This window comes from Saccostrea cucullata, unplaced genomic scaffold (genome assembly GCF_032062105.1).
Source record: "Saccostrea cucullata isolate Sc308-1 unplaced genomic scaffold, CSIRO_AGI_Scuc_v1 ctg7667, whole genome shotgun sequence".
NCBI classification, from domain to species: domain Eukaryota; kingdom Metazoa; phylum Mollusca; class Bivalvia; order Ostreida; family Ostreidae; genus Saccostrea; species Saccostrea cuccullata.
The window spans coordinates 1,705-29,499 of NW_026927147.1; the positions used below are offsets into that span (position 1 = coordinate 1,705).

General features: G+C 33.0%; 1 protein-coding gene and 2 pseudogenes across 1 annotated transcript; 2 read left to right on the forward strand and 1 right to left on the reverse strand.

The window, feature by feature from the left end:
- The first annotated feature begins 492 nt into the window (after nt 1-492).
- On the forward strand, nt 493-4,860 carry LOC134273593 (solute carrier family 25 member 44-like). The gene is given in 7 exon segments (XM_062755783.1): nt 493-577; nt 820-849; nt 1,178-1,488; nt 2,127-2,203; nt 2,205-2,610; nt 3,133-3,257; nt 3,598-4,860. Coding segments are annotated over 5 exon segments (996 nt in total). The 5' UTR covers nt 493-577; nt 820-849; nt 1,178-1,292; the 3' UTR covers nt 3,790-4,860.
- Nucleotides 4,861-9,984: 5,124 nt separating this feature from the next.
- LOC134273594 (uncharacterized) lies at nt 9,985-18,619 on the reverse strand (annotated as a pseudogene).
- Nucleotides 18,620-23,778: 5,159 nt separating this feature from the next.
- On the forward strand, nt 23,779-26,160 carry LOC134273591 (neo-calmodulin-like; annotated as a pseudogene).
- Nucleotides 26,161-27,795: the final 1,635 nt, after the last annotated feature.

Genomic DNA, 27,795 nt, shown 5'->3' on the forward strand with positions numbered 1-27,795 from the left:
TTTTTTTTCAAAAGGAGGGGTTGTTATGATCAAAGTGTTCAATAATTTATTGATTTTAATAAAATTGTGTTTTCAAATATTCTAAAAGTCGCTTGGAGTTTCTGAAATACAAAAGTCCTCCAATATATTAATTAAATTGTTGTACAGATCGGAAAAAAGTTGGAACTCCACCTCTCCTTCATACCCTTAAGAAAAAAGATTTTGGAGAAATCCCCCTTTTTGTTTGTCAGTTTGGTTGAATCATTTTACTGTGGCAGCACCTCCCCAACACCACCCAACACCACATAATATACAAGTTTTCAAAAATGTTCCTACGTGCTCCTGCTCTTTTAGGAAAACTGTCTCATTTATTGAGAGTTAATCGTCTATTCATTTTAAAAAATGTTATTAACTTATTCTGTTATTATAATTTTTAATTTTTACGCCAACATAAAAAATATTAATTTTTTTTCCCATCGGGATCGATATTGTAGTTTTAAAGAAAAAGTGAAAATAGCCGGAAGGTCGATTTTTGTTTTGTAAGATTTGCTTTAGTACTTGTTATTTTATGGAACTGTTTTACAAAGAAACAAAATGGGTATGATGTTATGCTTTTCAACTAGCAGATCTTTGTTTGAGATTAATTTTTTTATAACTAAGTAAGTTTGTATCACAATTGTCGGAAGAATTATAAATTTCTTCACTTTACCGATACCCGGCGGTTATCAGCTGATGTGATATCATTGTAATTCATTATTTTATTTCCTATCTGAACCAATATAAGTGTAATACCATCGTTTTTTCTTAAGTAGCTAATAGTTATGTTATTATTTTTCTTAGGCCACTGGAGCATTCGCGTGTGATGTGACTGTGAGTAACCAGAAATTCCTCTGACTCATACTGTATTCTATTTCCACCATTCAGACATCAGAACCTATCTGTGGTTGTTCCTAAGACTTATGGAAGAGTTAAGAATTTCCCCATCTATAATGATGTTATACACTGGTTATTATGGTATCCCCCCTCTGTTAGCATGGGTAGGGAGGAACCCCAAAACTTCATAATTGATGTCCCCTGCTTTTTCAATTCTTAGGGACATGCCTGGATAAGAACATTTATATAATATAAGTCTCTGTAGATTTATTGTAAAAAAAATTCTACATTTGATAGATTTTTCTAAAATAGAATTGTCTTTCAGAATATGTAACTTGGAAAGGAGCAACCATGTACTGGACAATAACATTATAAGTACCAAAGCAGTTATGCAGTGCTCTAATTTTCTATGGTAACATCACACACATCTGCAGAGTTTTATGTCAGGAAGGATCAGCAACATGATATCTAAGTCAGAAAAGCCTTCTGTGGATAGAGTCACTCATCCTAACATCATAGAAATGCACATGCTAGATCTGTACAAGTTCTTTCCTACTATGACTTTTTCGTCTTGTGCCATGAGGGTGTTCTACTACCCTTTTACAAAGGTCACAATTCTCCAGCAGCAGCAGAAAGGTATATTAAATCCTCTGTCAGTAATGTTAAGATACTGATATAAAATACATGTATATGTATTAAAACAAATCTGTATCTAAAATGTCGATAAAACAAATTAATAAATATATATATAGAAAGTCTCTTTTTGAATATAAGAACAGACACATTATAATTAGAGAGGTTGAGGTTTTAAACTTGTATACATGTGTATTTATCCTTCTACTTTGATGTACATGTACACATTTTTGTAATTTGTCTGTTGAGATTTTAATGAATTGTATCAAGAACATATACACCACTATAAGTGTCTTTATTTGAACTATTTAAAAGTTGTTTTTTTTTATGTAAGTTAGTAAATAAAACTTGATAAAAATAAATGCTAATGAAACTAAACATCCTAAATAATGTATAACAATCACATTGACTAATTTTTATTAAAGCTACAAGTTTTCACTTTCATGTAGGTGGCATTCTACAGGTTCTAAGAACATGTAGATAACTTGATATCACTAAAATTGGTGACATAATATGCATAGAATTTAGGCAATTCCCCTACTAGACGTACCTGTACACAAACAGGTATGAAATCTCAACCTCCCTATTTTCTCTACATGACTTAACCCTAGGGTTAATTTTATATGTTGTCTCCTTTTTAGAGAAAGAGAAACTTTACAAAAATATAAGTGATGCTTTTGCCAAGATTTACCAGAGACAGGGAGTTAATGGACTTTTTGAGAGGAGTGACATTTCGAGCTTTTGGGCAGACCCTTTCTTCTCTAACATATGTCAGTACATATGAAGTTGTACGAGAACTGACCTCACATCCATTTATAGCTGGATTTACTGCCTCCTGCACAGCGTCTTGCATAAACTGTCCATTTGATGTAGTAAACCAGTATGTGATTCTATTATCGAAGCAAGCTAGTAGTCAACAAGAGGTCCAGATCTTGAAAAGTCTCCAGCCTCTGCGGTACCCTAAAGAAATAAGACACGGGGGACGGTGGATATTGGAGAGTTCAGTCATCAAAGATGTGGGAAATAGACATGGACTTAAAGGGTTTTGGAGAGCTCTACCATTACTGATGATTAACAATGGACTTCATAGTGCCTTGTGGTGGTCCTCCTTTGAATTTGTGTCAGGTACTCAAAATTCAGCTGATAGTCCAGATTCAGATTCTTCATCATTCTTTACCATGCATGAATCCAGGAATATTTTTCAGAGAGGAGGGGATCCATCTAAGTCAAAAAAATTTCGAAATGGGGGAGCATTAACTTCTTAAGCTTCATTTGTATAACTCTCTTTTCATACCAAATTCACAGGGTCCAACTTTTCTAAGGGGATTATTAGTTAAAGAAAAGTTTCCACTCCTTAATGAAGCAATTTTAATTAAAATTTATGCCTTACTAGTGATGATGTAGGTGGTAAATGTATATGTGATCCTTTCATAAAGTACATCTGACTATTCTTTAATGTGGAATAAATTAAAAATTATCATTGATATCTTCTGTAAATAATGTTGAGACTTGTCAAATCAGTCTGAGAAAACATGGTTTTATTTGCAAATGCTTCAACTGTTTTCATTGAAAATGATAATTTTTGTTAAAGCTTGTTTTATGTATTGAAAAGTTTGTTTGCTTGAAATAAAAGAAGGTGTTTTGTAGGTATTCTGGCAAATATGTATCCTGGGACATCTAGAGTGCTGAGAAATACTGCCAGTGGTGTTATATCCGGATTTGGAGTAGCCATAATTACAAATGGTCTCTCCATCACAACGACAAGAGCACAGGTAAGTTAGTGTTTCTTAAAACAGCAAGATGTCCATTGCTTAAAGTCCTACAAATGGCGTAAAGCCCTTAACAAAGTAGGAGGTGACATGTTCCCAACAATGATGTAATTAAAGTTTCATGCACACTTTTCATTTCTTTCAGATAAATCTGGAAATTTTTATTGTTCGTTAATTTTTAGCAATTTATGCATTTAATACATTTACAAAACAATTTTAAAAAAACAAATAAGCAAACAAAAAGAAGTAAAGACAATTAAATTTAAGCAAAATCAAAATACTTGAATGTAAAAATACATGTAGTAATGGAGGTAGTACTTGATTAAATTTGTGGCTGTTTCAGGTGAGCCAGACCAGTATACAGGTAGCTGCTAGGAATCTGTACAGAGACGAAGGGATTTTGACATTTCTTACCAAGGGGCTGCGTCCCAGACTTATACAGAACATTCTATTCTCATTCCTAGCCACACTAGTGTACGACTCCGTAAAACAGTTCTCTTTAAAAGAAGAATACAAATCCCAGGTCACATGGTGATGAACATTCATCTGTAGGCAGTGTCTAGCATACTTGTATAAAATACAGAGATCTTGATGTTCGTCTGCAAAGTACATGGATGTATATGATTTTTAAATTATTTCTATTTACCTGTGTTTTTTACCAAATTAGGAACTGTGATTTTATAAAATGATTTTATTGTATAAGTATTTTATATTCTATGTCCCCATATAAAAGGGGCTCGGGCACAAATTTGAAGTTACCGGTAATACCAGAGAATGTTCTAAAATTTTCAGTATCAATAATTATATACCGTATAATCCCTATTAACTGCCCCTACCCCTATAAGCACCCCCTTAGGTATTTTTCAATTGTCAGGAAATAAGGGCCCTGTAAGTGATTAAAATCAACTAGAATCCTATCAAAAATATGAAGAGAGTGAAAATTAAATTTGTCTATCATCGAATTTCTAAGTGGAAAATGAACATTTTAGCATAATTTGGGTGAATTATCTTCACTTTAAGTAAAGTTAGACATTATCTTAGTTGTTTCTTGTATTTATTTTTATTTTCAAACGATTTTTTGAAGTTAAAATATGACATTAAATATCATAAATAGAACACCAAAACAACTCCTCCTTTTTGAAATTTTCTAAGCGCCCGAGGCGGTTAATAGGGATTATATGGTATTGCTAGAGTATTTCATACCACATTCTTTTAATTTAAAAGCATGTTTAAAATTTTTTTTTAATCTGGGAAATATTATTTTTGGACATGTTTGTTTTACACACATTCATGCACAAGCTCACAAACTGTATCCTTAATATTTAAGAAATGTACCAAATTTGTAGTATACTTGGTTGTATTAATAAAACTTTAATGGAGAAATTAAAACAAACTTAAAATTTAAAACCAGCTTACCAATATTGTCAGAGTGCGACATGTATAGTTTTAAAAAATTGAACACGCTTGTAAAACACAAACATTAATAACAAAAAAAAAAGCTTTTACCAGTGTTTACAAATACAGATGTTTGACACAATGTCACAAGGAATGCCATTGTCATCGGTTTTATCTTTTGAATTTTTGTGTACGACTTAAGTTTTTTTTTTAATATATTAAAGTTATTTAGAACTGTAATCAAAACAGCCATGCAAACTGTGTCCAGGCCCCTTTAAGTAATAGTTGGAGCTATGGGTTTTCACAAAAAGGGATTCCAAACAGTGGCTCAAGCATGAGTTAAATGATAGTATACCTAGTCATTAAGAAATATATGTATATTGTATATGTTTAGAATTTATACTAAACATAAACACTGGTTAAGAACTTAAGAAGTAAATGTAGAGTTATTGTGCACTATATAAGCAGTCATTTTTATGCCCCTGGATGGAAAGATCCCATGGGTATATTGTTTTTGTCCTGCCTGTTTATCTATTTTTCTGTCTGTCTGATGTCAACTTAAACCTAGTCCATAACTATTGAAGTGGTTGGGCTATGGCTTTCATATTCCACAGGTGTATTCCTTGCGACAATACCTTTCTTAGGGTATCACCAAATTTGACCTCTTGACCTTGGAGGATGACCTACAACTTTTACAAAAATATACCACATTTTAACCTTGGCCATAACTTTTGAAGTGTTGGAGCTTGGGCTTTCATATTTCACATGTGTATTTATTGAAACAAGACCTTTCAGCTGGTATAAATACTTTTGACCTTTTCATCTTGACCTAAGAGTTTGACCCACTTTTTAAAACTTTAACCTTGGTCATAACTTTTGAACTGTTTAAACTAGGGCTTTCATAATTCACAGGTGTATTGCTTGTAACAAGATCTCCCTTTGGGTACAAACCCTTTTGACCTTGGCCTTTGGATTTTGACATGCATTTGAGAGAATTCAAAATTCGCAATAAGCTAGCTGCCATACAGGGGCATCAGTGTTTCACAAACATATCTTGATTTTTTTTCCTGCAGAACTTTAAGTGTGCATAGAATGCATTTTTTGGAATTATAATGATGATCCAAGAATTTCACATATCATTCTCTGCTTGAGAAATTACAAGTAAACAGAAATTGTTATTGCACAGAATTAAATCCTGGTGGAAAAAGTTTGCATACAGTATTTTTCTCTATATCCTAGTGGTGTCATCTTTTCCAGAGAAGGATCCCCCCCAATTTAAAACACTTGACTTCATGTGAACTTTAAAGGGGTACATCATACATCATATTTTCATTCAAATAAACATAGAATATTGTGTTAAATTGAACTGGCTATGGTCTATGGCTAATTTAAAACATAGTTTACGATCTTAACTTTATAAGATCAGAGATGGATATATTGCTTTATTTTCTCTCATTCTTTCTCTTCATTCAAATCAGTCAAAGAAAAATTTGGCACTGTTGTGAAAATTGTACAATACACATATTTCAATTAAACACATTTTGCTTTATTTAATTTTTTTTAATCAAATTTTAGTTTCATAATTTTTTTTATATGTTATAGAAATTTTGTTCACAAAGCATGAACCTTCAGTTGTGCAGGACAATGTGTTGATAATGTTGGGAAAAGTTTTGAACATTTTATAAAAAAAAAATGTATATTAATGTTTCTTGTATTTTGTCAAGAGGTTTAAAAGATCTAGAGGAGACAAGATTAGGTGCTTATGTACAACATGTATTTCATATGTAAATTGTTTTAGCACTGGATTAATATAGTTGTATGAATGAAATACTATGAGGAATATGAGTAAGCTCATAAATTCAACAATTCCGGTTTTCATCAAAGTTAAACTTGATTTGTATGTAAATGTTTGAAAGAATATGTATATATTAATGAAAGTATACCTCTTATTATTATTTGTTTTGGAGATCTAGAACCTTTGATGTATAGCTAATCTTTACATCAAAGATATTGCAGTTTATATTTTCCTGATTGTATTTTTAATAAATGGTCCCACATTTTCAGAAATAAATACAAAATAGCTTTAGTAAAATTCTCATTTAAATAATCATATTAATGATCTTATTCCTTTGAAAATCGTTTTTTTTTCATCTTTGGTATTTAGCAGATAAGCTTAGCTTGAGTTGGGGGAGAAGAGTTCTTATTCTTAGAAAATCTTACAGTGTAAGTGATATGATAAACAGACTGTTCAGTGTGTTGCTTCCAAACTTGTGAAAATTGTGGCCCCTGGGTCAGGGGTTCTAGGGCCAGTGTTACAAAGATCTTGGTTCACTTTAAACATAAAACGACCCAGTAGATATACCACTTAACTGACTAACACTTTATGTTCCATTTTAAACATCAAAATAAAGTAGAGACTTAGGTACTTTCATTTCCTATTAAAATTTGCATCCTTAAACTCCATGTCTTGGAACACAAGCTTAGGGAATTGCGATGTTCTTGAATTTTAATGTAAACAGGTATATTTGAGTACTTTCAGAGAAGAAAAAAAATAACGCACCCTTAGCTGCAGATCTGTAGCATTATGGTTTATATATCTTTGACCGTAACGCTACACTATACAGATCCCGTAATGCAAAAAAAAGTGCAATTTATGGCGCATAATCCAATGCGAATGCATCCACTGATATATTCGGTCGCGTAAATCTGACCGATCACTAAATGACGATCGATCTTTGCTCAACGCCATAATAATAAATGGTTGGGAGGTGGATAATATACAGATTAGCTAAATAATGTGCCTAGAATTAGGGTGTGAAAGGTAGTAAATTGGTACTGATGCTGGAAAGTGGAGAAATTCTCCCCAAAAGTGCGCAAAAAATATTGCCCCGTAAGTTGCACCTTTTTTGCATTACCGGATCTGTAGCGTTATGGTCAAAGACAAATATATAAAACCATAATGCTACAGATCTGCAGCTAGCACACATTCTGATCTAAAAAATAAAACATGTAATCCTCAGAAATAGTGCTATCTATTTTTCACTGTTTGCTTACTTTAGATCAGAGGTTAATTGCGTTCTATATAAAATATTCAAAAATAGCTTTAAAAATTGGCTGTCATATCTTTGATCTTTGAATATCATCTCTGCTTCCAGGCATCTAGAAGACATACAGAATACATGTCAAAGTAAGCTAGCTAGGGTATTTTTGTATATTTTGAAATTCTTGACCATTTGTTTTCAGGTGCTGGGCAAATATTCTAGAAGTAGAAAAGTTATTCCCCTTTGCTATTCACGATGACAATTGACCCCTGCTTTCAAGAGAGCGATGGGACATCAAATTTTAATCATCTGTCAGTCTATCACAAAAACTTTAACTTTGATCATACATATAGCTTTTGAATGAGAAGAGATAGGACTTTCAAATTACATATGTGCATTACCTGTGACAAAACCTTTCTAAATGCAATATGCTTTTTGACCCCATGACTTTGACCTAGGAGTTTTACCTACATATCATAAATTTAAACATTACTTTAAATTTGCCAAACTTTAGAATTAGAAGAGTTGCTTTCATACTAATCATTTGTATTACCTGTGACAAGACCTTCCTAAATACACTATGATTTTTTACCCCATGACCTTGATCTGTACATTTTAACTACATTTCAGAAATGTTATTTTTTTCATTACAACTTTTGATAGAGAAGAGATAGGGCATTAAAATTTTACATGTGTATTACTTTTGACAAGATATTTCTGAGTATGCTATGATTTTTGACCCCTTGACCTTCATGTTTGACCTAATTTCTTTAAGAAATCAACTTTGGTGATTATTTTTGAATGACCTGTGATAGGGCGCTCATATTAGACACAATATGCCATAGATAATGACATCTCACCCACAATGACACTGAAAGTGGGGGGAGGGATCACAATTCTTTGAATTTGCTTGTTTTTCTTCCAAGACCAAGAGCATTAAGAGAGGCCAATCTTAGAGGAAATGAGATTTGATTACTAATAGTGCACAAACTGTTATTAACTATCAAAGGTGAAAAGTAATGGGGAATAACTTCTTGTAGATGCATGAATACAAATAGAGCCCTTCACACCCAGCCTTAGAACTCTTAACCAAGTGGACCAGAAATTCACAAAGGTAGGGGAAATAAATATTTGTGCAATTCTTAATACAGCTTTGTTCTCCATTTACTCTTGAACTTTACAGTCCCTTGGTGAGCGGCTAAGGTGGGGCTCTTTTGAATAGTGAATACACATGTATATTGTAAAAAATGCATAAAATTCTTTGAAAACCTCTACTCCTGGATATCGCCCAACCATACAAAATGTATGTATATGATGAAGAAGGGTGCTTTTTCCAAAAATATCAGCACTTGGCCTTTAGCCCTCTACATGTAAAGTATTTGAAAAGATAAAAAAAGAATACATTAAATTTCAGTTTTTAATAAGGATTTTCATTGTGAATGTTACAACTCTAGTTAATTATTTTGCTCAAATTTATAAACTATTCACAAACATGTTGAATAAATATGAACATGACAATTTACGAGGGCCGTTCAAAAATTACGCGGACTGTACTATTATTTACTCTTACAGACGTCATATAGTTATGAAATTTCAAAGAAATATGTATCTTAATGATTCCAACACATTTTGGGCAAAATTTCTATATTTAGAAAAAATTCTACGAAAATTATCGGTATGTTGAGATCGCTGATGGAGAGGTACGTACGGAGCACGACAAAAAATCTGAAGCAAAAGCATGCGGAATCAAAAAATTTAACTCATTAATTTTCTATAATTAGCGATATTTTTCGACAATTTTCTCAAATGTATCTTTAAATTGTTCTTTAATTATGTATTTAGATTTCTGTCATGATATTTGAAGTATTAACAGAAATAGAGTGGTTTTTCTCCGATGCGATTCCCATGAAAACGACTGTGAAAATGACGTCTCCTGAACTGACGGCGCACCACATTTTTGTTAAAATATGTGTAATGCTCGATATATCGCCAACATTGATCCAAAATATGCATAATAAGACATGTAGTAAACTAGGGTTTTCGTGACATTCATCCACAAAAAGCAAATGAAATTTTAGACCGTTAGACTTCTGTAAAAATGCTATACGGGAGGACAGGAAGAAGGTTATCGACGAAAACTTTATTCGGACTGTAAAGTACGTGATTGAGTGTCACCAATATCACACTATATCTCATAAATACCTGCAATTTTTGTTTTTGTTTTTTTTTTTTTAAAAAGAATATTCTTGAATTGTTTAATAGATTTTAAGCTCGAGAAGAAATGGTGTTTGGATGTTAAGTAGATAAGGTAACTCAAACTATACAGGTACTCTTGGGAAAATGTTTAGAAAATGAAAGCTCAATCACATATTTTTATAATGCCCGTGACGTCGAAGATTTTGCTGCTCCGTGACTCAATGATATGTCCTGATAAATCACTTAAAATTGATACCAATTTACAACATTTTGATATGAAATTTTGAAGACCATATAAGTAAAGATTCTTTTATATTATGTGTGACATTTTGTCCAATTATGTCGTCAAATATTTTTTCTGTGCAACAAGTCCGCGTAATTTTTGAACGGCCCTCGTAAGTTACACCACTGTGAAATAATCACATCTAATATGGCAAAAAATATATAAAACATCAATTACATGTATGTAAAGGCTCACAAAGTCACGTGAGCATGAACTGTAAATTACTGGAAATTTAAGACATACTTTGATTGAAAGATTATGGCTATTTGTAGTTGCTTTCAGGTCGAACCCCAAGTAATCACCAGTATTGTGTACAAACTTTTATATGCTAGGAAAGAAAAAAATAATTGCAGGTATTACTACAATATTTTATAGCAATGAATAATTCATTTGTGTATTTTTTAGAATGATTTACTAGTCACTGATTTATTACAAACTGAAAAATTGTGAGTAAAACTTGTGAAAAATCTTTGTTTACAGTACATTAAAAAACCTTCATTGCAGAGATAATAAATATATACTATACACACTACATTGATTTACAGCAAAGAATTTTAAGAGGATGAAGAGAAAAACAACTGTGAAAACCAAGCAATTACATACATATTAAAAAATGTAAAAAATGGGGATGATAAGATGACTTAAATCTTAACTCATAAAAAAATATATGTATAACAATGATGTAATTATTTTTTATGATATATTCCAGGATTCATCTGGTTTGATGTAAGTATCATTATTTGTCTGAATCCGAGTCAATCCAACACCAAAGTAGTTCATGATGTATTCAGATCCATCTGAGGGTTTCACCACCTGCAGAGCTATCAGCAATATATCAATCAATTGTCCTAGGAAAAAGAAGCCTAAAGTAGAAAATTTCAGAAGTCCAATTGCAGGGTATCCAAGATAAAATCTGTCTACACCAAACATCCCTAGGAATACAGACAGAAGCAAAGCAGTCTCAAAGTTATATCCATTGGTCCATCTGCACGGCACATGTCTGTAAAAACCAACTTCAGTTCCATTGAAGGTGTAAGGAGTTTCTGAATGCTGTGGAATACATTTGATGCCTTCGGCTATGATGCATTCTGTAGGTGTAGTTTTTGTCTTTGATTCACAGTTAACCTCTGCCTGATTTAAAACCAAAGAAGAAGCTATTAATCTTTAGAATACATGAAATGATAATTTTGAAAAAAAAAAGGTACATTTATTGTAACATCATCCCAACCAGGGGTTGAACAGACTCACTGTTGCTTAACTTGCCAGAAATAGAGGGAGACTCTACCGCATAACTAGAAAGCTAGCTCACTAGCGAGGAAGTATAACTTCCCTATATAATGTCCGCTACACCATGATCAAACTGTATTATTTAAAATGTTTACTTTTATGTGTTTACACAACTTCATGTCTAATAGTAATAGCGAGCGCAGTAGAAAAGTAGTGTAAATCAAAGTGACGCTCATCACTGCGAGCTCTTAAAGCAACACCTGGGTGAAGACAAAATTTGGGCACTGCACATTCATTCGGTATATTTTTTTCCACAGTAATTTGGACCCACAATGCATTGCTTCATACACAATAGCTAAAGCAATGTTCTCGTGAGAATAAGAACAAAAGTTAAAGGAATAATAAACTTGCCTTGATTTCATGAATTTGTTGCAGGAAAATAGTCAACAAAACGGTTCTTCATTAAAATCAGCCCTGTTCAGGCTTTGGTTTGGTAAAGCAACTTGCATACGACGTCATGTGTCGTCAGAGTCTGAGACGCACCGAATGTTGTGCGGTTTGACAAGCACAATCTAAATGAAAACTGGATAAGTATCTGCGCTCGCCCTATCAGTCGCACCATCAACATATTATATAAATATATATTTGAAACACATCTATTCAACCATTCAAGTACAGTCTGAAGTACAAGTACCTATGTAATAGTCCTACATATTGACAGGTGCATGAAAATCACTAAATTCAACTATATAGCTAATTAAGTCTTAAATCAGAAATCAGCCTATGTTTATGTATGATTAAGGAAGCATGGTAAGCAGTTCCCACAAGTATGTTACATGTACAACTGTACAAATGTAAGGTTCAAAGCGTGCATCAAAAGTTATTTAGTAGCATTTGGATAGAATGTGAACATAAAATTTCAATAAATATTTTTTTTATCGATAGAGACGTAAATTGTTTCTTACTTCAGCAGTTTTTGGGAAACGCTACACGCCTACAGTACCTGGGTTTCCGCATCTATAAGTGGTTCTTTACAGTAGTACTGCCCCTCAGCAGGTCTTCACATTTCAGATTACTGGCTGCTGAATTTTAAGTGAAGTATAAAACCAAATCACGTAACATCACAAAATTCCATCTTACATGAGGCAGAAAATGCATTGTGATTAGTGTAGTGTTACAATTTTGTTTACACCGGAAAAAGATATAAATGGTATGCCGTGCCCATGGGAAATGTACTGGGTTTTTTGGGGGGGGGGGTGTCATTCGTTTTTCGTTAAGCTGTGAAGAATTGTGATCCTCCGCTTTCAGTGTCCAAATATTCTGGAAAACCATATCATCAAATTTAAAATTTTTTGAAAATTGGGTCAAACATGAAGGGATCAAAATCACTATAGCATGCTCTATAACATCTTGTCACAACCCCCAATAAAAAGTTATAAGGAAAATTTTTTTTTCAAAAGTAGAATAAATTCAAAGTGAAAGGTAACAGTGTAAAAAGTCATCGTATAATTAAAAACTTAAGGTTTTTTCACACTGGTAACTTACAAGTCATTAGTGTAATATGAAAGCAGGGACCTATATATATATATGTATTAACATGTTAGTAAATAGGCCCCGATAAAAGACCACCTTTTCTCTTAAAAATGACCAATTTAAAATAATCAGTAATTGTCCCCCCCCCTTTTGCGAAAGCGAGGGGACATTAAATCTCATTGTCTGTCCGTTTCAGTCTGTCCGTCACAAAAAATTTAACCTTGCCCATAACTTTTGATTTAGTGGAGCTATGATTTTCATATTTCACAAGTGTATTTCTTGTGACAAGACCTTTCTTTGGGTACCACCAAATTTGACCTTTTGACCTTGACCTTGGAGTTTGACCCACTTTTACACAGAAATTTCAAACTTTTACTTTGGCCACAACTTTTGAATGGAAGGTACTAGGACTTTCATATTTTATGTATAGTTTGTGGCAAGACCTATCATTGGATACCAACAACCTTGACCTTTTACCTTACCTTGGAGATTTATGTACTTAAGAAAAAACGTTAACCTTGACCATAAGTTTTGAACGTAAAAACTAAGGCTTTTGTACTTCACATATGTAATCCTTGTGAGAAGACATTTTATTGGATACCAAGAACTTTAACCCTTTGACCTTGACTTTGGGTTGACCTACTTTTTAAAAACTTTAACCTTTACAACTTTTAAACAGTAGATACTAGGACTTTTATATTTCACATGTGTATTCCTTGTTGCAAGACATTTATTGGATACCAACAACCTTGACCTTTTTACCTTGACCTTGGAGATTTACATACTTATGAAAAAACTTAACCTTCACCATAACTGTTGAACGGTGAGTGCTAGGGCTTTTGTACTTCACATATGTAATCTTTTTGAGAAGACCTTTCATTGGATACCAACAACTTTTACCCTTTGACCTTGACATTAGTTTAACACTTTAAAAAAAAATTTAACTTTTCCAAGAACGGTAGATACTAGGACTTTTATATTTCACATATGTATTCTTTGTGACAAGTCTTTTCAATGGAAACAACAACTTTGACCTTTTGACCTTGACCTTAAAGATTTACATTCTTATGTAAAAACTTGACCACAACTTTTGAACGGTAAGGGCTAGGACTTTCATACTTCACATATATGTAATCCTTGTGAAAAAAAACCTTTCATCAACAACTTTGACCCTTTGATCTTGACAATGGAGTTGACCTACTCATGAAAAACGTTAACTTTGGCCATAACTTTTTAACGGTCAGGATAAGGGGTTTTTCTTCCTTCAAAAAAATCAACTTCAATGAAAATTTTAAGAATTGACATATATAGGATGTTCATATTAGACACAATATGTCATAGAAAATAACATCCCACCAACAAAGACACCAAAAGGGGGGGGGAAAAATTCTTAATTTGTTTGTTTCACTTGTAACACGTCATTTGATTGGATAAAAGTTTTTATCCATTTTGTATAACATAACTTGCCTACGTCACAATGAGTTACGTCAAAAAACGTATTACTCCGCTTGAGTTACTTTTGAAATTTAATCAATGTGAAGCCTTATTCTAAGGGAAAATTGTCTCATTGTCTGCACTGAAATTAAATTATAAGGAATGCATGAAGCTTATTTCAACTTATATTATACGATATAACAAAACTTGGGGCGGTTTACGCTTTTTTATAAACCGCTTCGCGCTCCGTCTCTCCGTCTGTCTGTCAGTCTGTCAGTCTGTCCGTCCGTCACAAAAACTTTAACCTTGCCCATAACTTTTGATTCAGTGGAGCTATGACTTACATATTTCACATGAGCATTCCTTGTGACAAGACCTTTCTTTGGGTACCACCAAATTTGACCTTTTGACCTTGACCTTAGAGTTTGACCAACTTTTACACAAAAAATTCAAACTTTTACTTTGGACATAACTTTTGAATGGTAGGTACAAGGACTTTCATATTTCACATATGTATTCTTTGTAGAAAGACCTTTTATTGGATACCAACAACTTTGACCTTTTGACCTTGACCTTTGAGATTTCCATACTTTTGAAAAAACTTTAACCTTGACCATAACTTTTGAATGGTATGGGCTAGGACTTTCATACTTCATATATATAATTCTTGTGAGAAGACCTTTTATTGAATTCCAAGAACTTTGCCCCTTTGACCTTGACCTTGGAGTTTGACCTACTTTTCAAAAACGTTGACCTTGGCCACAACTTTTGAACAGTAGATACCAGGACTTTCATATTTCACATATGTATTCTTTGTGGCAAGACCTTTCATTTGATACCAACAACCTTGACCTTTTGACCTTCACCTTAAAGATTTTTTGTACTTACGAGAAAACTTTAACCTTGACCATAACTTTTGAATGGTAAGGGCTAGGGCTTTCATACTTCACATATGTAATCCTTGTGAAAAGACTTCATTGGATACCAAGAACGTTAACCCTTTGACCTTGACCTTGGAGTTCAGTGATAATTTCTATATAGATGACTTATGATAGGGAGTTCATATTAGGCACAAAATGCCATAAAAAAGACATCTCACCCAAAAAGACACCGAAAGCGAGGGACCACAATTCTTTGAATTTGCTTGTTTAATTAATTTTAGCATGTACGTGTAGTCTAGGGGGTAAAATTCATAGCATGCTCGAAAACATTTTGACACAAGTAATGCAGATGTCAGATATGAAAGCCCTTTGTCTTCAAAATTTATAAGGAAAAATAACATTTTAACTCTAGGGTCAAGGTCACAGTCAAAAGCTTTGATATACATGTATTTAGAAAAATATTATCATAGGTAATATACATGTTTGATAAGTAATTCCTATCTTTTCTCTTTCGAAAGCTGTGACCGAATTAAAGAAATGTTAAAATTTTTGAAAAGTATGCCATTCTTTAAGGTCAAGGTCACATGGTCAAAAATAATGGTATATTTGGAAAAGGTAATCATTGTGATATATGTAAAATTGAAAGCGCTTTTAATTTAGTCATAAGTTATGGCGAAGGTTAAAGTTTTTATGACAGATTGACAGACTAATGATATTGAATGTCCATTCGCTTTCGCGAAGGCGGGGGTCAAATCAGTATTTTGTTACTTTGTTCGCTCAAGGAATCGATCCTTAATGAGTGATTATTCGCAACTTCAATTCCCTGCGTCACAAAATATTGTTGATCATGCCTTTAAGCTCTTTATAAGCAACGTCAGAGCTTGTTCAGTCACACTTTATATATCAAGTAAAAGCTATATTTGTTCAGTATCTGTCTCCATATATACCCTGTTTTACATCTAATGCCATTAGAGTACCTGTCAAGGCGTTAGGCTCAAAGTATTAGGGCACCTGTTACGGTATTAGCCTCCATGGTTTAGACACCTGTTAGAGAGTAAGGCTCTATAGTAAGGGCACCGGTGTACCTTGGACATAACGCTCTAAGTATTAGGGCCACCACAGCATTGTTAGGTGACAAGACACCTGGAATACATTTATGGCGTCGGTTAGGTACCATAACTATGATACCAAGTAGGCTTCAAGATTAGGACTCTAATCAGACTCCGTGGTTGGGGTCTTTCAAACAAAAATTCTATTCCGCTTTTATTTATAACAAAAAATGTTAACATGTAAAAACTAAAACATTACAGCAATTTGATTTTCTTAAAAAGTGGTTATATTTAATTTTAGAAGAAAGACCCAACACCCCTGTGAAACCTGGGCATTTACCACAGAGTAAGAAAGAGGATGGTGAGCACCGAGATAGGACGCTGCAGTCAGATACAAGACATCTGCTACACAGACCATATGACCAACGAAGAGGTCCGCAGAAAAGTTTTGGAAGCGATATTTATAGGACCCAACGATGACCTCCTCACTGTTTTCAAGAAGTGGAAAATACACACTTCTCGCTCAAAGAAGCCTTGCAAGGACAATCTTCCGAGGGACAATTGAAGGAGAACGGAGCCGACGAAGAGAGAAGAGGTGGGAAGATAACATACACGTACTGGAATGGACAGGATTGAGTCTGGTTGAACCTCAGGGAGCAGATGAATGAAAGTGTGGAAACGTCTTAAAATGTGCACTTATTACATCCACAGAAGTCAAGGAATATAGGTCAAGTTAAGTAAATTAAAGTATTTTACTTAAAATTAAAAATTCTAACATTTCTTTTATCTGAATTGTCAAATGAATTATTTTTATATTAAAAAGAAATACATGTATTGTATACATAGCAAAGGTTATTTCCATAATTAATATACTTTCTATGGACATATAGAGGAAACTCTTTGTTTGAATGATTTCATTATTTATTTTTTTTTACAAATACAAAGATAATATTACATAAATACGTCATTTCATCCCTTTAACTTTGTATTTTCGGTTTCATGAAATAAGATATGATCCTACTAATGAGAATTAACAGCTTTAAAAAGGTTGCTGTAAAAATAATTAACTTTTTTCTCTTTTATTGAATAACCAGACCAAGAAACGCTCAAGTGAACAAAAAACAAAACTAAATAATACTAGATAAATAAAAAAAAAATAAAATAGCTAAACTGCAAACAAGAATAGATCAAAACAAAGCAACCACAAAATTAAAGATACGATAAGATACATGTACATACTGAAAGCACATGGTTATGATTGCTAATAAAACTGAAATGAAAATCCATTTACACACAATACCAGCTGAATTTCAAAGTTGTATTTGTTTCAAAGCCAACTTTTCCATGTGTTCTTGATTTGTATCTTCTCAGTTTTCTGATGGCGGTTTTTATGAGTTTTCAAAGACTTTCCCTGGTCATTATAGCTTAATTTTTAAACTCTCTTAGTTGCAGAAGAGTAGTATGGTATGGGGTTTCAAGCAAGACTACCAGGTTAAATTAGTTTTAAACCTTTTTCATTCTCCCACCAAAAGAAAAACAAACGAAAATCCCTTGATATTAGTTTCGAGAGAGAGAGAGAGAGAGAGAATTGGCATCTATGTTACAAATATGCTTAAAAATACTCAAAAAGAAACAACAAAGAAAAAAATACACAGTACATGAATACAAAAATATAACATTTTGTTAGTAAAAATCCGCTGTTCAATGAAGGGCTTCAACAGAATTATTTAAAATCAATTCCTCTGATTTTCAGTGGTTTAACTTTGTTCCTTGATCATCCTATGACAGTGTGTTCTGATTCTTTTATATCTATGATTTTCCGTAAAGTTATTTCTCACCTTGGATCACTCAAACCCTCTGCTGTTTGTTTTGCCTGTCTGCTGTTCTCTTTTGTTGCCTCAATTTCGTTCTCTTTAAATGTCTGTTGCACTCTTTCATTGCCTGTCTGCTGTGCTCTTTTGTTGCCCCGATTTTGTATTTTTTTTTGCCAGCTTGTTGTTCTCTTTTGTTGCCAGAATGATGTACTCCTTGTTTGCCAGGCTGTTGAACTTTTTGTTGCCTCGATCTTGTACTGTTTTATTGCCTGCTTGTTGTACTCTTTTATTGCCCAACTGGTATTCTTTGTTTCCTTAATGTTGTACTCCTTTGCTGCCGCCTTTAGGACTGAAAAGGTTAAACTACAACAGTGATTTTCTGAAGGACAGGTTTCGGTTGGCAAATTTGATATTTGTCTCCCATATATCGATCTCTTTTTCTGGATTCCTTCTGTTTCTTTAGTACAATAATATCTTCGATATCTTGATACAAAAGCAACAAATGTGACCATATGAAAAACACATAAGCAGAGAAATCTGTTGCAAATTCCGTGTCTAGCTATCTTACATCAGAAGTTTCAGATAAACTTCTGCCACCTGTCTTCATATTTGATCAGCTAATTTTTTCAAATGTCATCATCAAAACGCTTCCGTCGATCAATCCACCCGAATCGTTTAGTTTCGCCCGGGACAAGGGCTGATGACAAGCCCCGCCCGGGCGTGTTTTGTTCCTGATACTTATTACCAAGACAATTAAGTCCTCCTGAAAACAGACGATAAAGATAGGTTATGTGGTAATACTATTGCCATACACCGAGGAATGGAATAATTCTCCTCATATTCTCGTTTTATACAGAACACAGAACTGAATTTATATGCGGGCATCGAAGGAGCGGCTATACTCTTCTAAAAGCCCTATTTTGAGTTCTTTTTCAGTTATGTTACTTACGTAATTCATTGCAAAAAAACATTCACACTTCAATTATTGTGTAGGGGTAATCATGATTATTTTTAATGTCTTCTTGAGAGACACGGGGCTAGGAAATACACAATCTATGTGTGATTTTCATTATAATTCATTGTTCATATCATTTTACCAACAATACAGACATGTGTTAAAGTTATACTTTAGAAAGAAAACACTTAATTTATAGAACAAAAGAAAGATATAATTTAATTTTTAAAAAAATAAAGCATCAAAACCTAGTGTATGCAATATATTGAGGCAACGAACAGTATTAAGCTCAAAAATCCATTAAATGATACAATTTCTGGAGCAGAGCAAACAAAAGCCTCTTAAACAATAAATATGGGATCTGGTGCCATGGAGTAGTGAGCATCCCCTGCTGACTGGTCAGAATTGCAGTCTTCTCCTCGTCATGATGAGGTGCACATGGCGGGTGTGACCGGTCAGCAGGGCACTCCTCCATGACACCTGATCCCACCTCTGATGTTTTGGAGGTCTGTGTTTGCTCTGCTCCGATATCGTATTGTTTTCTGGACTTTTGAGCTTGAATACTGTTCGTTATCTCCATATTTTTTTCATTTCAAGTATAAGATTTCGAACAAATTCTGCTTCATATGAATAGAAAATTATGTCTGCTAATAACTGGACGCAATTGGTACCTATGGGAATACAATCAAAATGCATTTTTAACAATGTCATTTTGCAAATGATCAGTGGCAAGGTAAGTAAATTTAGGAGTTCCATTTCCATTGAAAAAGCAGCTGTCAATGATATAAAAAGCCGAGACTTTAATATCTTGTGGAGAATGGCATATTATATATGAAATATTTCATCAATAATTGTTGTTATATTCAGAGCTGTAATTTCTTTTTGATTTGTCAAAAAGAAATGTACATGTTTTCTTTTTTTTACAATAAATATATATATTTTTCATAATATTGCGGAAAATCTTCAAAGTTATAAAAAGTTATTTTCAGCGCCCTGATGTTTCGTATTGCACGTACGAAACCTATTTTTCTTCTCTTACATCCCTCATTTTCATATAGAATTACAAAACGCTCTGCAAATGCTACTCCTATGGACTCTTTGAATCGTTTGAATCTAACTTATTTTAGATAAATGTTTTGCTTTTTAAAATGTGTTTTGGATATCATGAGCAATAAACTTATGATGTGGTTTGTGAATTCCTCACCCGGGAGGTTCGATTAAATGTTTGATACAAAAACAACAAAAGTGAGAAGAAGCTTTATAAAGATGAAACATATGGAGATAACAACAGTATTCAAGAATCCATAAAACAATACAAAATAGGAGCAGAGCAAACACGGACCTCCAAAACATCAGAGGTGGGACCAGGTGCCATTGAGGAGTGAGCATCCCCTGCCCAACAGTCACACTCGCCGTGTGCTCACTGTCATGATCGGGAAATAACGGAAAAATCCATTGTCAATTCAGTGTACAAATAATGGACTAAGAATTAGTCACCCATTCTCAATATAAGGGCTCAAATAATGTCGCCTCATTTTCATTTAAAAGAAATACCACTGATGTAATTTTTAAATCAACATTATAAATAGTCATATAACAATGAATAAGAATTCATATAATTATCGATCTGAAAGGATATTTAAGGAGTTCCAAATTCAAATATAGTAGCCTATTTGAAATGTACGTTACTGTCCCCGAGGCAAATATTACTCTGAATCCCCTCTGTGTAATATATAATTTTGATTCTCAAGTAAAAATTTTCTGATAAGTTAAACCTTGTATCATATATATTTCTTTTCATAACAATAAATACATTTTCTTTGTGATAATAAATAATTTTTATTGTGTAATGTCCCTGTCGCTTAATTCTATTTCAACCACATTTCAAGCAAACACAAAGATTATACACCTGATAGTTTTGTTCTCCTTTATTTATTGATGGGCTAAATTTGAAATTTCAAAGGATTAATTACTCCTACTTAGATAATGTAACATGAAATTGAACAATTTGAGCAACTTTTATAAATATGTTTACGGAATGAAAGACATTTTCAATCGTCGAGATAAGAAAGAAATGTACGTTACCTATATTCTTCCATTTAGAATATATATTAAGTAGAAAATATGAGACGACTCTGAATAAGCAACCCCTTGTATCCTGTAAACTGGTAAAGACGTTTTGCTTAACACAATTAAAAATTATTTTTTACATGAAAAGTGATCATTTGAAATGTACGTGACTGAAATGTACGTTACCATGAAATTCGAATTAAGTTAATCTCGCACGAATTTTCATTTATTCTAATACTTTCACACACTCGAATGTGTACACAAAGGAAAGTTTCAAAGGTTGGAGGTCGGATAAATCCAAAAATTAATGAAAATAAACGTCTCTGCTGAGGAAAAAAATATATTAAGGTCAATTATTATGTAATATAATTTTGATACCTGGTATATATTTCTGAATACGAAACCTGTATGATGCATTTCTTTTGATATGCAAGTTCAAATAGTATCAATATATTGCGTGTCTAACGTACGCTTGTGGAAGAGAATTAATTTTTAGATTTGAAATGTACGTTACGTATGGTAACGTACATTTTATGTATTTCTAACTGATATTTTTTTTATTTAGTCATTGAATTGCGTTTACACGAGCAAAAAAAATTATCGTTACAATCCATTTGACAACTGGCCACATAAATCCATCTAAATGCACCCCCAATACTCGTAAATGTTTTTGACTGTTACCACATGCTAGAAAATTTATTTCTAAGTCACAGTCTTGCATTCATCTTTGGCAACCTTTCTGCAGTCTGTTTAATTTTTAAAATGCGACTTTTCGTCAATATTAATTTAATTGTTGTTGATAATTGAAAACAAGGTATGCATATGCTTATAATTGGTAAAAAAAAAAAAAAAAAAAAAAAAAAGAAAAAGAAACAAAACAAATAAACCCAGAACACAAGACAGTCACGTACATTCCAAAAACTGAAAGGCACACAATACTCAGTTTTGTTTGAATCATTGCATTTTTGGGTTATATTTTTCCAGATCTGCTGATAAGCACGTTTGTTTGTGTTTTGAAAAACGATGTTGCAGCATATTAAATGAAATTGTTAACAAGACTGTCGGTGGATATATTCGGAATATATTTATGTTTAGTTTCAATGGCCAAACACGAGCATTTGTTAAATCATAGCAAAATACGTATGACTCATATTTTTTTTTGTCTGTACCCTTGCACAAAGGTAGAAGTAACTAGGCTATGACCGGTGTCAATTTCAGCGAAACAGCACAAAAGAATGGTAATGAACTGAGATGGATGGAACTCCCCAATAATATATGAAATGAACGTTACCGAAGTGACGTGACATTCATGTAGTTGATGACAAATAACCTCGTTTGTTACATTACGATATCTTATATTACTGCCTTAAAACGCCTCATTGAAATGATTTTTATGTCAATAATTGCTATTTTTTTCAATATTTTCTTATTACTAATTTACATATTATAACAAGCATGAAATGTACGTTACCTACTCAAGTTCTGAGGCAATCGTGTCTTTATAGTGGTGATTGTGACATATAACGCAATGTGATTACAAAGAGAATCTTTTTTTGGAATAAACTGAAACAAAACTATGAATTTTTAGATGAATTTTAATTTTTTTATTAAACAGAAATATATCTTGAAATGTACGTTACATTCATGTAGTTTTCTAAATCGGCATGGATATATGTTAAAAGAGACAGTAACTACAAATAGAATTTTACTACATGTACATGTTAGGTTCGAATATCTATAGAAAAATGACAAGCTTCCAAACTGATCGTTGTAAACAAAACAGAGAGAAGAATTCAAAGCATATATTTAAAAAATGTTTTTGTACATCGGGATCAAAAAGTAACCTTTGTTTTTTGAAAGGAAAAATCAAACGCACGTTCGTATGCCGAGGAAATATGTTCCTGACAGAGTTGGTAGGATGTTCTGGTGTTAAGATAAGATATTCCAATTGTGATTTTAATGACTACCTTTTTTGACATATCTTTTTAGACATTGAAAAAAGAGTAACGTACATTTCAAGCTACATTTCTGAATAAAATCACCCTCTACTTTATCGTCTTGTCATTATTCCATGTATTATAATTTGATGAAAAAAAATCTGGAAACAAAATCTTCAGATACTTTCTTTCAAAGGTAACTGATAGAAAAATTGTTATCTTGAACTTCATTTTTTAAAAATTCAGAGAGGCATTTGTCCTTATATTGAGAATGGGTGTAGTATAAAAAAAGTCAGTGAGCAGTTGACTTACTGATAAATTGTATTTGCTGACAAGGTCATTGTATTGAAAATAGAACATACGAAATGATGCCTTTAAACGAGACTGTTGAAAATTCGTGCTTTGAATGATGTATTATTTTTGTTTTAAAAACTTTTTTAGACTCGTTTGGCCAGTGACTGGTTGATATTTGTATACAACCCAAGATGTGCGAGAGTATAGAAGAAAACATATCTAAAACCTTTTTATTAATTCATATTGTCTTGAACTAAGGGGAACGCTTTACCGACTACATGCCTATAATTATTTGCACAGATTAGCCTTAGCTTTGTTTAAAAAAAAATTAAGTAATTAAAAAATGAAGCTTTTTTTTCACAAAGTTTAGACGTTTTGGAATCTTTGACGCCTTGAGAAGTTCTTCTTCTTGTCATTTCAACGATGGGACATGACTGTCTTAGGCTATATCACGGTATGTATTGTTCAGTGGAGTGTAATTTCAAAATCGGAGATTTTCAACATAATAGTGAATCTATATAAAGTTTAAAATGCAATGGTCGAGCGACGAGTGACGTGTTATTTAAAAGTTTATTTACTAGCTGAAACATTTAAAAGACACAGATAAAGGTCTTTTGTCAAGTTTCTTTCGTAAGGTCTAGTTTTAAGGGGCCTACATGTGTCCATTATGGTGAGTCTGTTTAAGTTTGTTTTATTCATCGTAAAACCAAGCCTTAATGAACTATATTCGAGATTAATCTTGGAAATACTTTCTTTTCTTTTTTTAGGTAGACCAGTTATCTGCAGAAATAAAGAAAGGTAGGTTTCTTATTTCGTATAACATCTCAAAAACACGGCCATTACTTTCGTTTAAAATTGAAAAGATGTGCTTGGGTTATTTACAGCTGATCATACATTTTCAAACTCTTGTAAGGATATGTTCTATACGTAAGCGTCAAATATTACGTTACATAGAATGGTCTTGAAGAACAAAGAAAGGACAACTCCCATTCCGTACTTTGTTCATTGACGTAAGGTTCAAGTTTGAGTGGACTAAACTATTTATTAAAAATAAAGTAATCAAAGTTTATTCCGCAGGATCTGTTGGAAATGTGTGGGGCTTTTTTATCACTATAAAGTAATTTTGTCACTCGAAAATTACATGTTAGAAAAAGGAGGTATGATGAAACTTCAGGCAGGAGTATCCTAAATTGTCAAAGGACTTATTAAAAATCCTGAATTTTCATTGAAAAGAAAGGACAATGTAAGAAAGTGGTTTAAATAACATATTTATCTTAAAATTTAGATTCGTGCAATTCAGGATTTTTGATTTCAGGGACCATGAATAATTCAAAGTTGTCATAGAAGTTTTCATTTCATTTTTGCCCTATGGAATCTCTAGAAGAGATTTCAGATGCTTCAAGGCAGCCCATGACTACCCCGTATTGTCAGTTAAACGTTTAATGCTCTTTTTTAAATGAGGTTTTCATGTTTTGAAGATTTTAAGGAAACCTTTAACCTTTTTGACAAGGATGGGGATGGTACTATTTCCACCAGCGAACTAGCGGTAGTGATGAGGTCTCTAGGACAAATCCCTCAGATGATGACATAGAAAATATGCTCAGGGGTGTGGATGAGGATGGTGAGTAGCTTTTTCTTTGTTACCCCTGTCCTTTTTATTATTATAAATTCGAGGTACAAACACGGTAAACATTTTTTTGAATTAAGTAGTATAGATAAACATGTATAAATCCGAGGAAAACCTATCTTGTTCGAATGTATTTCTCTATCGAACCGATCTGGGCAATGATCTGCCTACTGCATGTTTGACCAATTAGTTGTTTCTTAACCGAGATTCAAGTTAATGTTGCCTAACTTTACGTCAATGCTTGAGCTTGGTTAAAATCTATCATGAGTAAATGCATAATTTAGTTTAAACTGTACAACAGTAAATGTCAAATTCATCAACAACGTGAACAATATGTACATTGATGGAATTGAAAGTTCAGCCTGTGAAATGCACAAAGTACTTTAATATGAATGCTTGCAGTCATGTAGTATCGTTTCGTTTTTGAAAGGTAGAAGCCAGAATCCAAAAAAATATTTGACATTTTAAAAGAAAATAAATTGTCTAAGTTCCCCCATCCCCGATACAACGTGCCTGGATTGTATCTGAAATATTTGAATAAAGTATGATTTTTAAAAATATATTTTTGACAGGAAATGGTTCAATTGACTTCGAAGAATTCGTTCTGATGATGGCGAGAAAACTGGAGAAATCGAATACAGAGGATGAAATACGCGAAGCATTTACGCTCTTCGATAAGGATTGCAACGGTTATATCACCGTGTCAGAATTAAGAAACATTTTAACAGAAACAGGACAAAAAATACGACCCGAAGAGGCGGATGAATTAATTAAATCAATCGACAAGGATGGTGATGGAAAGGTGGACTACGAAGGTATCATTTTAACTTATTGTGAGATGTGTAATTATCTATTATATAACTACAGTATTTTGAAATTTATTACAAGGAAAAGACGTCAACGTATTTCTAACTAAGCTAATTTTCCCCACAGAGTTTTGCAGAATGATGTCCGGGAAGTGATTTTTACGTGAAGAACACGAGTTACAGAAAAGAACTCTAATTTTTTTTTTATTGTGATATAAAAACCTTTCAAACTTCAAGTATCAGTATCGTTTCCCATAAGGATAACTCACTAACATCATTTAAATAATGATGTTAAACAATATTAAGGAATATAATATCAGATTTGTACGTAATTTTTGTGAACAAGAAAAGGTTATGATGAAGAACTAGATTGATTGATTGATTGTATATTGTTTAACGTCCCTCTCGAGAATTTTTCACTCATATGGAGACGTCACCGATGCCGGTGAAGGGCTTCAAATTTAGACCTATACTCGGCACTCAGGGCCATTGAGCAGTGAGGGTTCTTTATCGTGCCAACGCCTACCGTGACACGGGACCTACGTTTTTAAGGTCATATCCGAAAGACCCGTGACTTTCACTTCTAGTGCCGAGCGTTTGGTGAAGGAACAGTCACTACCTTTGTTTGCGTCTTAGGTATGACGCGGCGCCGCGAACGAGAATCGAACCCGGGCCTCCCGATCACGAAGCGAACGCTCTACCACTAGGCTACCGTGAACGGTTTCTAGAGAATATTTTCTATAAGAATAAGAAACTGTAGATATTCTTTAAGAAAACTCCAGAGCTAGATTTTAAAAAAATATTAGTAACGGGAAATGAGGAAATGATGGTAAAAATTCGTTAAGATATATTTGATCATTGATCGCCTTCGACGGATTAGTTATTACCTATGAGGTTTATAAATTCTTAGCTTTGTTATGGTAAGTTTTACATTTAAATCCCCAACATTCACTGATCGATCGATCAGCGGACTGTGTTTAATTCAAACAGTCCCAGTCGTTTGAAAATAAATGAAAAATGGATATGAACATGATGAATAAATGAAGTTATTGTCAATATCACTGGTAAGTCGATGAATTTCATGTAATACACTTACATTTTATATTTATTCTTGTAAATAACTTTTTTTAGAAATCTAACACTGGGTTATATTTGAAAATTTCTAAACACGCTTTGTTGTTGCTATTTGTGGTGTCAACGAATTCTTTTATTTGTGTTTAGAAAACAACATTGAAATATCATGGAATTGGACGTTAATAAACTTCAGGGTAAGTTAAATTTATTTAAATACATGTCCTAATATTAATACAATTAAAGAACACGCTATACATATATACACTTGATTACAAAACAAATTTGTAGAGGCCAAAGCAGTTTTTCAAGATTTTGACCGAGATGGTAACGGGTATATTGATGAGACAGAACTCGGGACAGCGTTACGAAGACTTCGTCTGAATCCCACCCTGAAAGAAATACGCTCGATGATCGACGAAGTGGATAGTGACAGTAAAACTTTGGTTTTGTTATCATATACTAGTACTTTAAAATGTAGATTAAACAAAATTCTTAAATGTAGCAAATTTGTAGGACAATTCTAAAAATTATACAAATTGATATGAATTTGGAAGTAGAATTCACTTTCGTGTTAGTTATAAACTTACACAATTTTATATCAGCTTCAAAACGTTGGTCCTTTCGATTTCGCTGACATTAAGGTGTGTCATTGGATGTTATGAATGTTATGAATGATAATGATAGAAAACATATTTTCTTTCTATTTCTTTCTTTACTTATATCTTACTCTCTGGACAAGCCCATGACACACCATAATATCAGCGGAGGGCATGTGGGGCTGATTACAATGTTTGTGGGAAGCTAGTATAAGATGTTTTGAGCCTTACAGCTTTCTTTTTCGGTAATATGATTCAAAAGCAGTATTTATTGAAAATGTGAAAATATATTTTCTTATAATTAAATGACGTTCTCTTTTCAGATAATC